This window comes from Ustilaginoidea virens, chromosome 5 (genome assembly GCF_000687475.1).
Source record: "Ustilaginoidea virens chromosome 5, complete sequence".
Taxonomy (NCBI): Eukaryota; Fungi; Ascomycota; class Sordariomycetes; order Hypocreales; family Clavicipitaceae; genus Ustilaginoidea; species Ustilaginoidea virens.
This window is the reverse complement of record NC_057320.1, coordinates 1,958,210-1,969,849: the sequence shown is the minus strand read 5'-3', so window position 1 is coordinate 1,969,849 and position 11,640 is coordinate 1,958,210. Positions and strand designations below refer to the sequence as shown.

General features: G+C 54.5%; 4 protein-coding genes across 4 annotated transcripts; 2 read left to right on the top strand and 2 right to left on the bottom strand.

Moving 5' to 3' along the window:
- Positions 1 to 86: 86 nt before the first annotated feature.
- On the bottom strand, positions 87 to 1,198 carry UV8b_06416 (uncharacterized protein; the record flags this gene model as incomplete). The annotated part of the gene is made up of 5 exons (XM_043143913.1): positions 87 to 382; positions 460 to 500; positions 680 to 801; positions 1,012 to 1,039; positions 1,119 to 1,198. The coding sequence occupies 5 exons, from the start codon at positions 1,196 to 1,198 to the stop codon at positions 87 to 89; spliced, it is 567 nt and encodes a 188-aa protein (XP_042999848.1).
- A 1,650-nt stretch (positions 1,199 to 2,848) lies between these two features.
- On the top strand, positions 2,849 to 4,601 carry UV8b_06415 (uncharacterized protein; the record flags this gene model as incomplete). Its single annotated transcript, XM_043143912.1, has 7 exons — positions 2,849 to 2,862; positions 2,987 to 3,030; positions 3,097 to 3,122; positions 3,229 to 3,319; positions 3,377 to 3,628; positions 3,701 to 3,992; positions 4,115 to 4,601. The coding sequence occupies 7 exons, from the start codon at positions 2,849 to 2,851 to the stop codon at positions 4,599 to 4,601; spliced, it is 1,206 nt and encodes a 401-aa protein (XP_042999847.1).
- Positions 4,602 to 5,912: 1,311 nt separating this feature from the next.
- UV8b_06414 (uncharacterized protein) lies at positions 5,913 to 6,936 on the bottom strand (the record flags this gene model as incomplete). The annotated part of the gene is made up of 2 exons (XM_043143911.1): positions 5,913 to 6,663; positions 6,914 to 6,936. 2 exons carry the CDS (start codon positions 6,934 to 6,936, stop codon positions 5,913 to 5,915), a joined length of 774 nt encoding a protein of 257 aa, XP_042999846.1.
- A 1,463-nt stretch (positions 6,937 to 8,399) lies between these two features.
- Positions 8,400 to 10,814, top strand: UV8b_06413 (uncharacterized protein; the record flags this gene model as incomplete). Its single annotated transcript, XM_043143910.1, has 2 exons — positions 8,400 to 8,414; positions 8,505 to 10,814. 2 exons carry the CDS (start codon positions 8,400 to 8,402, stop codon positions 10,812 to 10,814), a joined length of 2,325 nt encoding a protein of 774 aa, XP_042999845.1.
- Positions 10,815 to 11,640: the final 826 nt, after the last annotated feature.

Below are 11,640 nucleotides of genomic sequence, written 5' to 3'. Positions count from 1 at the left end.
GCCCAACCCTGATCCTCTTGAAGCCTTTGTCTCCCGAACCCTTTTTGGCCAATCTGGTCGTTGATGGACGGCAACAGCGCGGCTCATCAGCATGGTTTGGGGAGCATGGCATCGACAAGGAGGCGCCTTTTATTTGTACTCTGCTTCGCCACTGCCGCTACTACTATAGGGGCAATATTATATACAAGTGCTTGTGATGTATATGCAACGGGCCCCATGCTGCAGAGATGAAGGTCGTTCAAACGGGCATTCGTTGGGTTGTTGTGCACCATTCTGAACTTGTCGACGAGGATAAAACCAATTCTCGGGGGAGGCCGAGGGATCATCTCTGCATACGTGCATGATGTGTGTGATGGGGCCATGGATTGGATTGCTTTTGACACTAACGAAAGGGAAACGGGATGGGAGTAATAGAGGATTGGAACATTCCTTGCCTTCCTTTGGCTTGCCTAGACGTACGCCACCCACCACTAATGAATGGTGCCTGAGGGAGGAGGACCCTGGGCCAGGGGGGGGAGAAAGTTGTGGTTGTGGGAGTTAGTAGGAAGGGGCCGAAGAGTCAAGTCAATAATATCCCTACCTACCTCCCTGCAGCTTCCATGGCAAAGAGGACGACGACATGGATGCTTGCTTTCATTGTCTCTAGTACTCCGTAGATTCATCACCTCCCGCGTCCCACCTCCCTTCGAGACTCCCTGCTCCAGGCGATCGGAACGCGAGTCGGTGACGGGCGCTTGTCAGTGGGAGTCGGGGCCACAGGACCCTTCCCTTGTTGGTGAGCACTGGTGGACCCCATCGGATCTGTTGTTGTTGGTTTTATTAGTGACGAGACAAGACTGGGGTGGAGGGTTCATCGTCCCAGACTCCCAGGCACGTCGTTTCATATGGCCGTTGGTGAAGTCGCATGGAGCAGTTGATGTAAGCGTGAGCGATGGCGTCCGATGCCCACGGGCGGCGGGAAGAAGGGCGGGGGGGGGTTAGGTTGGGGATGAGCAGCTCAATAGAGCTTACTGGTTTTGTTGCAGGTACGTGAATGAGGCTAGGAGGCGAGAAATCGCATCAGCAATTGCTTGGGCTTTGGCAGAAACTAGAAACTGCACGCATCCTTATTATTATACCCAAACTTGACGTGACGACGACAGGCGAACGCTGCTCCCTCCCCCGTCTGTTTGATGTTTGATTCGACATTGATCTGCATTTCACATTTGGCCCTGGGTTTTGGGCGCCTTTGTCGACGGTATTTTTAGAAGCTTGAGTGAGTGAGGTGAGCCCTTGTGGGAACCAGACCCATGAGCAAGCAACAAGCCTTTTTGATCCCAGCTGGGGGGTGTGTGTGGTCGTTGGTCAGTCAAATCGGTTTGGATAACTGCCCTGGTAGGCTGGCACGTCGGGAGCAAGGGCGTGACGGGTGCTTGGGTTCAAGGGGGGTATTGGAGATCAAGGGTATTTGAGTTGGTATTTGACAGATTGACTTTTTTTCGTTTTTTTCCCTTTTCTTGTCCAACATTTCTCCTTCCTTCCCTTTCCAATTCTTGTCCCCCCAATCCCCCCCCCCCGCGCAAACCATTTGTTGGGCTTCCAAAAGGGGTTTAGTTATGGAAACGCCTAAAATTCTTCGTCGCCTCATGGGCTAAACGCCAGGGGATGGTGCTCATTGGTGCGACGGGGGCTGGTGGCTGGACGCCCACTGCCAAAGGGCCTGCCAAAAAAAAAACACGCCCTGGAGTGGAGCTCCGTACTGTGTGTACGGTACGGACTAAGTACCTATTCTAGTACCTCCTGGCTGGGTACCTCTTGCCGTAGGTAGTAGGTACCAGGCACCTAATACTGTGTATGTTGTCTGCCGCGGCAGGGCAAGGAACTTGGCAGATACCCAAGTCTGGTGTCAAGTCTGCTCCAGTCTGCTCGCGTTGGACTGTAAGCATCTGGGTACCGAACCGAGTACCTTTTTTCCCCTGCCGCATGCCTCGGGGTTCCGTGGCTCAAAGTAGTACATACCAGACTCCTGTATTCCCAGTTTGCCAGTCCCCACTGCCGCAACCCGCCGCGTTCATGTTCATGGTTCGTTCATGCCAGGCTGCTGCTGCTGCTTGCTTGCCAACTTACAACTTACAACTTCCCCCGCCCCACCTTCCTCCCCCCCCTCCCCACACCTTTGTTGCCCGCCGCCGCCACGACGACCTCGACCCTTTCCTCTCCCATCGCCGTCCTTCTCCCACCACTCGTCGCCCTATCGCATGCCCGAGCCGACTTGATTTACTGATTTTGTTTTTTTCTTGCTCTTCCGAAAGACTTTCCGTCTCCCCTTCCCGGGTCTGGCACCATCTTTTGCGACGCTTGGCACACGAAGCTGGCAGCCGCCCCTTGCCGACAAGCTTGACCGGTTCCTGCCCACGGCCGAGATACAACAACCGCCCGCCTTCCTTCGAGGTCGAACAAGCTCGCTCGCCGCAATCCCACGCTTTGCTTTGCTTCGCGCCCGTCGCCCCAGTCGTCCTGTCGTCCCGTCGTCCCGTCGTCCGTTCCGCCCTCGTGTCTCGTACACGCGGCTGTCTTCCATGCGCGACCGCTGGTGACCTGCCGTTCCAGTCTCTTTTTTTTTTTTTTTTTTTTTTTTTTTTTTCCTCGCACCTCGCTCACCCCTAGGCCGATCCCGACGGCTGCGCATCAGAGTTGAGGGCAACCGCAGTTTCAACCTTTTTCTCTCCTTTCCATATTCGCGCTTCAATTGTCGGCTTCAGTCGCCCTTTCGGCTCCTTCGGACGGTTGACTCTGGGTATCCCACCCGCGGTCCCACCCGCTGTTCCAACCCTTGGTTTCCTTGACTCATATTCAACAAGATTGAACTATGCTTGATGACAAGTGCGTTTTGAGTGGTGATTGAAAAGTCTCGGCTTGGCCCCAGGGCTAGACTCCACAATCACTTCGCATTCTACACATGGTAATGGCGAGGTGGTCTCGTACTGACTGACCCGAACGGCAACAGATATATCGGCTTGGCGCTTGCCATGTCGTCTGCGTTGGCTATCGGTAAGTTTAGTCACCAAAGCCATGTGCGATGCCATTTACGCCGGGAACTGACAGACCATCGCCAAGGCACTAGTTTTGTCATCACGAAAAAGGTTCGCTTTCCTTGCCTGGCAGCGCTCTTACACATGATGTTCCCATTCGACTTTGGCCACTTGACTTTGGCCACTTGGACCGCTGACTTTCCGCTCGTCTATCAAGGGCCTGATGCAAGCCGAGGAAAGACACGGGTTTGAAGGCGATGGCTTCGTCTACTTGAGAAGTCCTCTATGGTGGGCTGGAATCGCAACACGTGCGTTGTCTTCCTCCCCAACGTCGCACGTGTGTCGCTAATTCCGGGACCGATTAGTTGGCATCGGTGAAGTCTGCAACTTCGCCGCCTATGCTTTTGCCCCTGCGATCCTCGTCACTCCTCTCGGGGCTCTCAGCGTGCTGATAGGCGCCGTTCTTGGGTCGTACTTTTTGAAGGAAGAGCTAGGAACGTTGGGCAAACTAGGTAGCGCCATATGCCTCATTGGCGCCGTCGTCATTGTCCTCCATGCTCCACCCGATGAGGAGATAAAGACCATTGATCAGATCCTAGACTACGCTCTTCGGCCGGGTAAGGGAATCGATTGCCTTGATCGGCATTCTCGGGACCACCTCTTCTGACCCCCCCCTGTCACTGCTCTAGGCTTCCTCCTCTACTCCATTGCCGTAGTCTCCTTTGCAGTCTTCATGATTTACAAGATCGCCCCGCAATATGGCAAGAAGAACGCGCTCATCTACCTATCCATCTGCTCGACTGTCGGTTCTATATCAGTCATGTCTGTCAAGGCTTTCGGCATTGCTCTCAAGCTCACCTTTGCGGGCAACAACCAGTTCAGCCACCCTTCTACCTATGTCTTTATGATATTGACGGGCGTCTGCATCCTTACGCAGATGAACTACTTCAACAAGGCACTGGCTTCCTTCCCCACCAACATGTAAGTTTGGCTTGGCCGCTTCCGCGTCGTCTACTCTCGGTTTTTTTCATGTTTCAGTATCGGCCCTTTTTTTCTTCTTCTTTTTTTTGCGTACGACTGATCAGAGTACACTGGATGAAAAGCGTCAACCCGCTTTACTACGTTACCTTTACCACCGCCACCCTTTGCGCCTCCTTCATCCTTTTCAGCGGTTTCAACACCACCGACCCTGTCAACACTCTGTCTCTTTTGTGTGGCTTTCTGGTGACCTTTACTGGAGTTTACCTGCTCAACCTTTCTCGCGCGGATCCAAACGGCCAAAAACTCACTGCCGGGCGGGGAGGGTTTGATGCCACCCCAACCGACATGGTGTCGGGCTTTCAAACGCGACGCAGCATGCAATCCCGAAGGAGCGGCGATCCGTCACGACACAGCCTCGGCGGCCAACACGGAGACCGAGAAGGGCTGATTAGGGCCTACGATGAAGAGGAGGCCGGAGGTTTCGGGCTCACGGACCTTGCCGAAGATAGTGGCGATGAGGACGGCCGCTCCAACGGGGCACCCAATGGCAAAAAGGAAGAACACAGCAATGCCATTGAGCTGCAAAATCGGAAGTCAGCTGAGAGATGAAGATCAAAGAATCTTTCCAATTGGCGTCATTTTTACGGTTGACGACTCTTTACACACGCAATGACCATCCGCGTCAGCGGAAATGACTTTTAAATCCTCTCAGCACTGTGGCCGTCTTTCTGACGATTCTAGAGTGTCTTGTTAGAGCACTATACCACCATACCCTTGACATTTCACGACCATTTCGAGTCGGAGGAGTGGGATGCTTTCTGATACGCACACATGCAGATATCTGCTGCATGACTTTGATTACCATCTTGATGCAAAAAGGCGATGTTGTACAGGGGCAACACAACATTTCCGAAATTTGCGCGTTGAGAGAAGCCACAAAAAAAAAAAAGGTTATTTGAGGACGTTGGGTCCGCTGAGTTTTTTTTCTCACATTTTCTTTTCTTGGCTTCGGCGTTATGGGCATTTTTCTTGATTTTTTTTTTTTTAATCCGGAGTCCATGTCATCACCTATTCGAGACGTCCTTTTCTCCCCCAGCTTTTCTCTATTAGCGGTACTGGAGAGGGAATGCATCATGAGAGCTTTGGGCATGGGAACGAGTACATTGCGACGATTATGGGCAGCAAATACCCGTTTCTTTTTCTTTGTACGAGTAGCACTGCATTTTTTTTTTTTTTTAATGAGATAGAAACCAAGAGGCAGGGAATGCTTGCAGAGAGTAGGGGCGGATGGGTTCTGGGCAGGTCGCGGGCTCTGGAAGCTCATTCTGTCGACGACTGGGAATTGACTCGGCTGATTTTCAAAGTCATCTCTCGACGGCTAGGGTTATGTTTTCCCCAGTTTTTACTAAACCTAGATGCTTGGTCAACTAGGTTGTGCTTTGGTTGCAGAGAAGCTGTGCATGTCTATGATCTAGGGACTTGGCGGCCCGCCTTGTCAAGGTGGAATTCAACAAGCTGCTTTCCTCTCCGCTCTGCGACGATGGCGACACACACAACATTCACATTTAAAGGGCGATGACAATGGCGAAAAACCCGGGGTGATGCTCGTCATCCTAGCTTTGGCTTTGGTCAATGGGGGCCTCAGAACTTGTTTCATCAGATGCTCTGGTCTCATTCTCTTTTCATGGCGTGGCCTACCATTTTACAAAAAAAAAAAAACAGGATGAAACCTTGCAAAACCCCCGCACTTTGACGCATATAACTAAGATCAATTGACGCCTTGGAAAAGACATATTTGTCCCGATAGCTTCGTTTCCTCACCGTCGCTGACTGTCCGGTTCTTCTTTTCTTCCAACCCATGGAGAATATCGATCACATCGCTTCTTTCCTCCTCCCGCCCCGACATGGTCTCTTCCTCGTTTATTGCTGAGCCTCGGCTACCTCGCCTTCCTGCTCGGCAACGCGAGCGTCTTGGCTGGCTTGGGCGGCGGCGGCCTTGGCACCGTAGTCTTGGCTGACGGGCTGAAGAACGGCCTGCTCCTCCTTGGGATCGAAGATGGTGACGGCGTCGGGGAGCGACTTTTGGGGGCCGGCCTTGCCGTCAGGATCAGAGCCACGCATGATCTTGACCTTGATGCCCAGGACACCCTGGCGGAGCAGGACGTGGCGGGTAGCCGTGTCGATGAAGTCCTTGGCAGGCTGGCCGGAGTGGATCATGAAGCCGTCGGTGAACTTCATGGACTTGGCGCGGGCAGCGCGGAGCTTGCCCGAGACGACGACCTCGCAACCCTTGGCGCCGGACTCCATGATGAAGCGGAGGACGCCGTAGCAGGCGCGGCGGACGGCCAGGCCGTTGAGGAGCTTGTAGCGGAGGGACTCGCACTGGGCGACGGCGGAGAGGCCGCGGTTCTGGACCTTGGCGGCGTACAGCGAGACCGAGTTCTCGGGGAACTTGAAGCGCTTCTGGATCAGCGAGGTGAGCTCGCGGATGCGGCGGCCCTGCTCGCCGAGAACTTCCTGGGTCTGGGTGGCGCGGATGATGATGTCGGTGACGGTGGGGGTTACGCGGACCTCGACGCCCGAGTAGCCCTCCTCGGCGAGCTCTCGTTGGAAGAACTCGTTGAGCTCGGCGTAGAAGACGCCGTCGGCGACGAACTTTCTTCGCTTGGAGCTGCAGCAGCACACGTGCAAGTCAGCAAAACGCACTCGCCTTTTTCTGTCGGAACAGGTGCGGTGCACACTGGCCATCGAGAGGATTTTCCTTCAGCCGTTGTTCCCTTCCCCCTCCCCCGCCCTCCTTCGGGGATGGGGGAAGGGGGGGCATTGGCACAATGCGGGCTTTGCCAGGAAGCCGCGTGACGACGGAAAAATCGGAGGGCAGGCGGGCCAAGAGGGCAGGTAGGTTTTGGGTAAACACTCACATCTGGGATCCGGGATGAGCCATCTTGACTGCGGCAAAAGAGGGTGTTGGGATGCGTGAAAGGGCGAAGAAAGAAAAAGACGGCGGTCGAACAGCACGGGTTCTCGACGGGGGGGGGTTTGAGAATCGACTCGGTTCGCGATGTGTCGGTCGTCGACGGGTGCAAAGAGGGGCCTCGCAATGGTTCGTTCGTTCGGTTCCTGAAATTCGGATGTGGGGTTGGAGCCCTAAGCCTGCACTTGCGCTTGCACTGCAACTTGCACTGCAACTTGCACAAAGTGTCATTTTCTTCCTTATTTTTTTTTTTCCTTTTTTTTTTTTTCTGTGTTGTGTGTTAAGGGTCCGAGTCCTTTGTCATGCCCCGCTCGTAGCCTCGTACTGTGGATGTACCTGCCCGGGCAGGTAGGGTGGCTTGGCTTGTACTGCCACCTATGTACCGTATGCAAAACGGCAGGCAGATCACCGGGCAGGGGTGCTGGCCAAGCGGAGCCTCGGTACCTAAATTACCCAAGGTAGCCTTCTGTCGGTGACCTAACGTTATTATTGTATCAACATGTCGGAATTGGAAAACAAATGCTGCAACCTTTCTGCTGCTGCGATGGAGACTACCTAGCCTAGGTACCTACCTAAAGCTGCCTCTTACCTTGGAAGCCAGGTACCCGAGGATTAGTGCCTGGGTAGAGCGCATCTCGCCCAACACCCAACACCCGCACGGCAAAGCCAGGATTCCAAGCAACATCAGAACTGGGATAGATTCCAGAGCTCATGGGGCAATCTTTCTTCCGTCTTTCCACGCCTAGTTCGATACCACGAGCCCGTGCCCCATACACACAACCGCGATGCCCAGATGGACGGCGGTCGAAGCCAAGTGTCCTGGTGTCTGTCACTCGCGTGCCCCGCTGCAGCACGTCCTCCGACAAGGCGCGGCGCTAGGCAGCCCCCAGGGAAGCAACGCCTGACGTCTTCGACGCTCGTCCACCCCGCCCCGCCCAATCCGTGCTGATCATCAGATTCATCTCGACCCAGACTGGTGCTCTGGCTTAGCTTGGCTTGGCTTGGTTTGGCTTGTGATCTGAACGCCAACGCCACAACATCCAGGCCGTCCGTCACTCATCTCCTGTCTCTACCGAGAACCGGCCAACGACTCAGCAGGCTGATGGGAACTCGTGTTCAGCTTCTCCGTGTATTATTATAATGGAATCATAAAACCCACGTCTTCATCTCTCTCTCTCTCTCTCTCTCTCAAGACTCTCACATCAGCCAGCTGCGACGAAACCCTCCCTGTACGTGAGTCTTGTTAGCTACCTCTGTGTGTCTCGCTCAACTGACGCCTTTCAAGAAAATCCCCCCCCATCACGGATGACAAAGTTGGGGCCGATCCAACAGTAGCCGCTGCTGATGCACCTTCCCACCGGATTCCGTCACCTCGCAGCCCATTTTCATCCTGGGACTCCGTATCGGAAAATCGCTCGTGCGCTAAACACAGAATGGAGGCCAAGCAGGTGCGTGGGCACGGTCTCATCACCGTCATTGTATAGCCTCGTACAGCTCTAACAAGAGTTGACACCCTCCTCGTCCATGAAACTCGACAGGTAATCGACAATGTTCAAGGTATATATGGCGGCCACGCCGTCACCGGTACCTTGCGACTCACCGATTACCACATGGTTTTCTGCGCCCCCATACAGCCGCAGCAGTCGCCCCAAGGCTCTGGTTCAGATTCTTCCCTCTCTCCCAGGATGAGAGAGCGATGGCTGACCTACCCGATCCTGTCATACTGCGCTCTTCGACCGACCCCCCCTGCCTCTCGACAGTCACCATCCATCCGCATCCGATGTCGCGATTTCACCTTTGTCACGTTCAACTTCGCAGACAACGATGTTGCCCGGACGGCGTTTGAGTTTATCAAATTTCGAACCTGCAGACTGGGAACCGTCGAGAAACTCTACGCTTTCAGCCATAAACCGCTGCGGAATGAAAAGGAAATGAACGGATGGGAGTTTTACGATCCAAAAGCAGAGTTTCGCAGGCAAGGAATCAGCGAAAAGCTGCCTGACAAGGGCTGGAGAATCACCCACATCAATCACGATTACTCCTTCTGCGATAGCTACCCTGGTGTTTTGGTCGTTCCGTCCAAGATCTCGGATAACGTCCTCAAGTACGCTCGGGAATTTCGTTCCAGAAACCGAATCCCCGTCTTGTCCTATCTTCATCCGGTCAACAATTGCACCATTACCAGGAGTTCGCAACCTCTTGCCGGCATCACCAGGAAGACAAACGTGCAAGACGAGAGACTTGTTGCTGCCTCCTTTTCTGCTTGGATGCCGGGCGGCTCGGAGGAGTCTACGCACCCCACCAGCCAGCAGGAGTCTCTGGACGGGGGCTGGCAAGGTTCAAACCTGTCGGAGATGGAGCGATTCGAAGATGAGCCGACATCTCGATATGCGGCCATTTATGATGAAGAGACCGGTGAGACCAGAGTGTATGGGCGGCAACAAACCAACATGATTGTGGACGCTCGTCCGACAATCAACGCCATGGTAAATCAGGTACAAGGCATGGGATCCGAGAACATGGACAAGTACAAGTTTGCCACCAAGTCTTTTCTTAGCATTGAGAATATCCATGTCATGCGTAACTCACTGAATAAAGTGGTTGAAGCGCTCAAAGACGCCGACATCTCCCCCCTGCCGGCTAATCGAGAGCTTCTGCATCAGAGCGGCTGGCTGCGGCACATCCACGACGTCCTGGACGGGTCGGCAATCATTGCTCGCAGGATAGGCATCAAGCACTCGCACGTTCTGATACATTGCTCGGACGGATGGGACCGTACGAGCCAGCTGAGCGCCCTGGCGCAGATCATGCTGGACCCTTACTTCAGGACCATGGACGGTTTCATCGTCCTGGTGGAGAAGGACTGGCTATCGTTTGGCCACATGTTTAGGCTGCGCTCCGGGCACCTGAACCACGAGGACTGGTTCTCCGTACAGAGGGACGCCTTGGCCGGGTCCAAGGTCCAGCCGGGAGAAACCGATGGCCGCAACGATGCCCTGCAAAACGTTCTTTCCGGTGCCAGGCGCTTCTTCAACCCGAGCAAGGAAGAGGCCGACTTGGCGACAGTCAGTGAGGTTGCTTCCGGAAAAGTCGTCGACGACGAGGCCACGACGCCCAAGATGGTGAGCCCAGTCTTCCACCAGTTCCTCGACTGCGTGTATCAGCTGCTGCGACAGCACCCTGCGCGCTTCGAATACAACGAGCGGTTTTTGCGTCGTCTGCTCTACCATCTTTACTCTTGCCAATACGGAACGTTTCTTTACAACTCCGAAAAGCAGAGAAAGGAAGCCAGAGTCGGTGAGAGAACCTCATCGGTCTGGGACTATTTCCTCTGCCGAAGACAAGAGTTCAGAAATCCAGACTTTGACCCGGCCGTAAACGACCGGGTCATCGGCAAGGAGAGGATCCTGCTGCCAAACTTGAAGGATATCCGATGGTGGCATCAAGTTTTTGGCCGTACCGACGATGAGATGAACGGGGCTTTGGATGCCGCCGCCGCCGCCGAAAGCGGACGGCACGCGGCAGTTTCAAGTCTGAAGGAGTCCCCCGGGCCCCGGTCCGTCTTGCGCTCTGCTTCAGGGACAACGCCGCCGCCGGGCTTGATCAACAGCCATTCCGTGCTGACGGCAGGAGAAACAGCGCACCAAACCCTGACGCCCGAGACAAGGCAAGCCTCCCTACGCCACAGCGCCTCCGCCGACAGCGCGAGCGCGTTTGCCGCCATCAGGGATGGTCTGCAGGGTCTCGGCATAGGCAAAGCGATGCGTGACCCCGCTGGTCGCGCTGACGGGTCAGCGTCTGCGATGCCGCCGTCACATCAGGAGGAAGACATGCGCGAGATGACATAGAGGGCCAACCAGGTGCTTGCTGAACAAGCCCCCCGAGACCGGGCGTGATGAGACGGTAAACACCCACTTCCACGGTACTCGGCGACCTTTGACCGTTCCTCATGCCATTTCGCCGACGGATTTTGTAAATGACGGGTCCCGCCCTCTTGTCCAATACTGATCAAGCTAGCTGCACCGCACCCCAAGAGGCGGTTATCAGTTGCGGTTGGGGCCTTTTTTTTTTCTTTTTTTTTTTCCTTTCTTTGAGCCCCCCCCCGGGGAATTATTGCCTGGAAGAATCATCTTTGTTGGCGACGGCAATGCTTTTTTCTTCGTCCTTTTAGTTTGCATATTACTTTCCCATTGCTGCGGTATCTGGGCCATGGCCAGATAGTCAACCAGACAGTCGTCGGGCACTTCCCAGCGCAGATTAGACGACGACGGACCACAGCATATGTACAGTCAGTCAGACAAAGCGACGTATTGGACTGGAGGGATGCGGCGGGGATCGGGACGGGCATGGTCATGTCAAGTGATTGGAATCACGAATTGACTGAGGGTGCTTGTAAAAGGTCGATGGCAGGGACGGCATCCAAAACATCTACGTTGCTGCATGGGCCAAGGAGGATATGTAGAATCATGGAAAAGTGTCGATCATGCCTTCCGAAACATGCAGTCCGCCACTCAAGTGTCATGGAATATCCTGGGCTGTGCTAATGCTAACCAGGTCGAACCGTTTGTAGCGCTTTTACATTTGTTTATTGGGGATCTATTCTCTTTTTTTTTGTAAAAAAAGGGGGGGGGGGAAAGGGGGGGGTTGGTCGTGCCGTGTCTGCCCAGAGTCGAA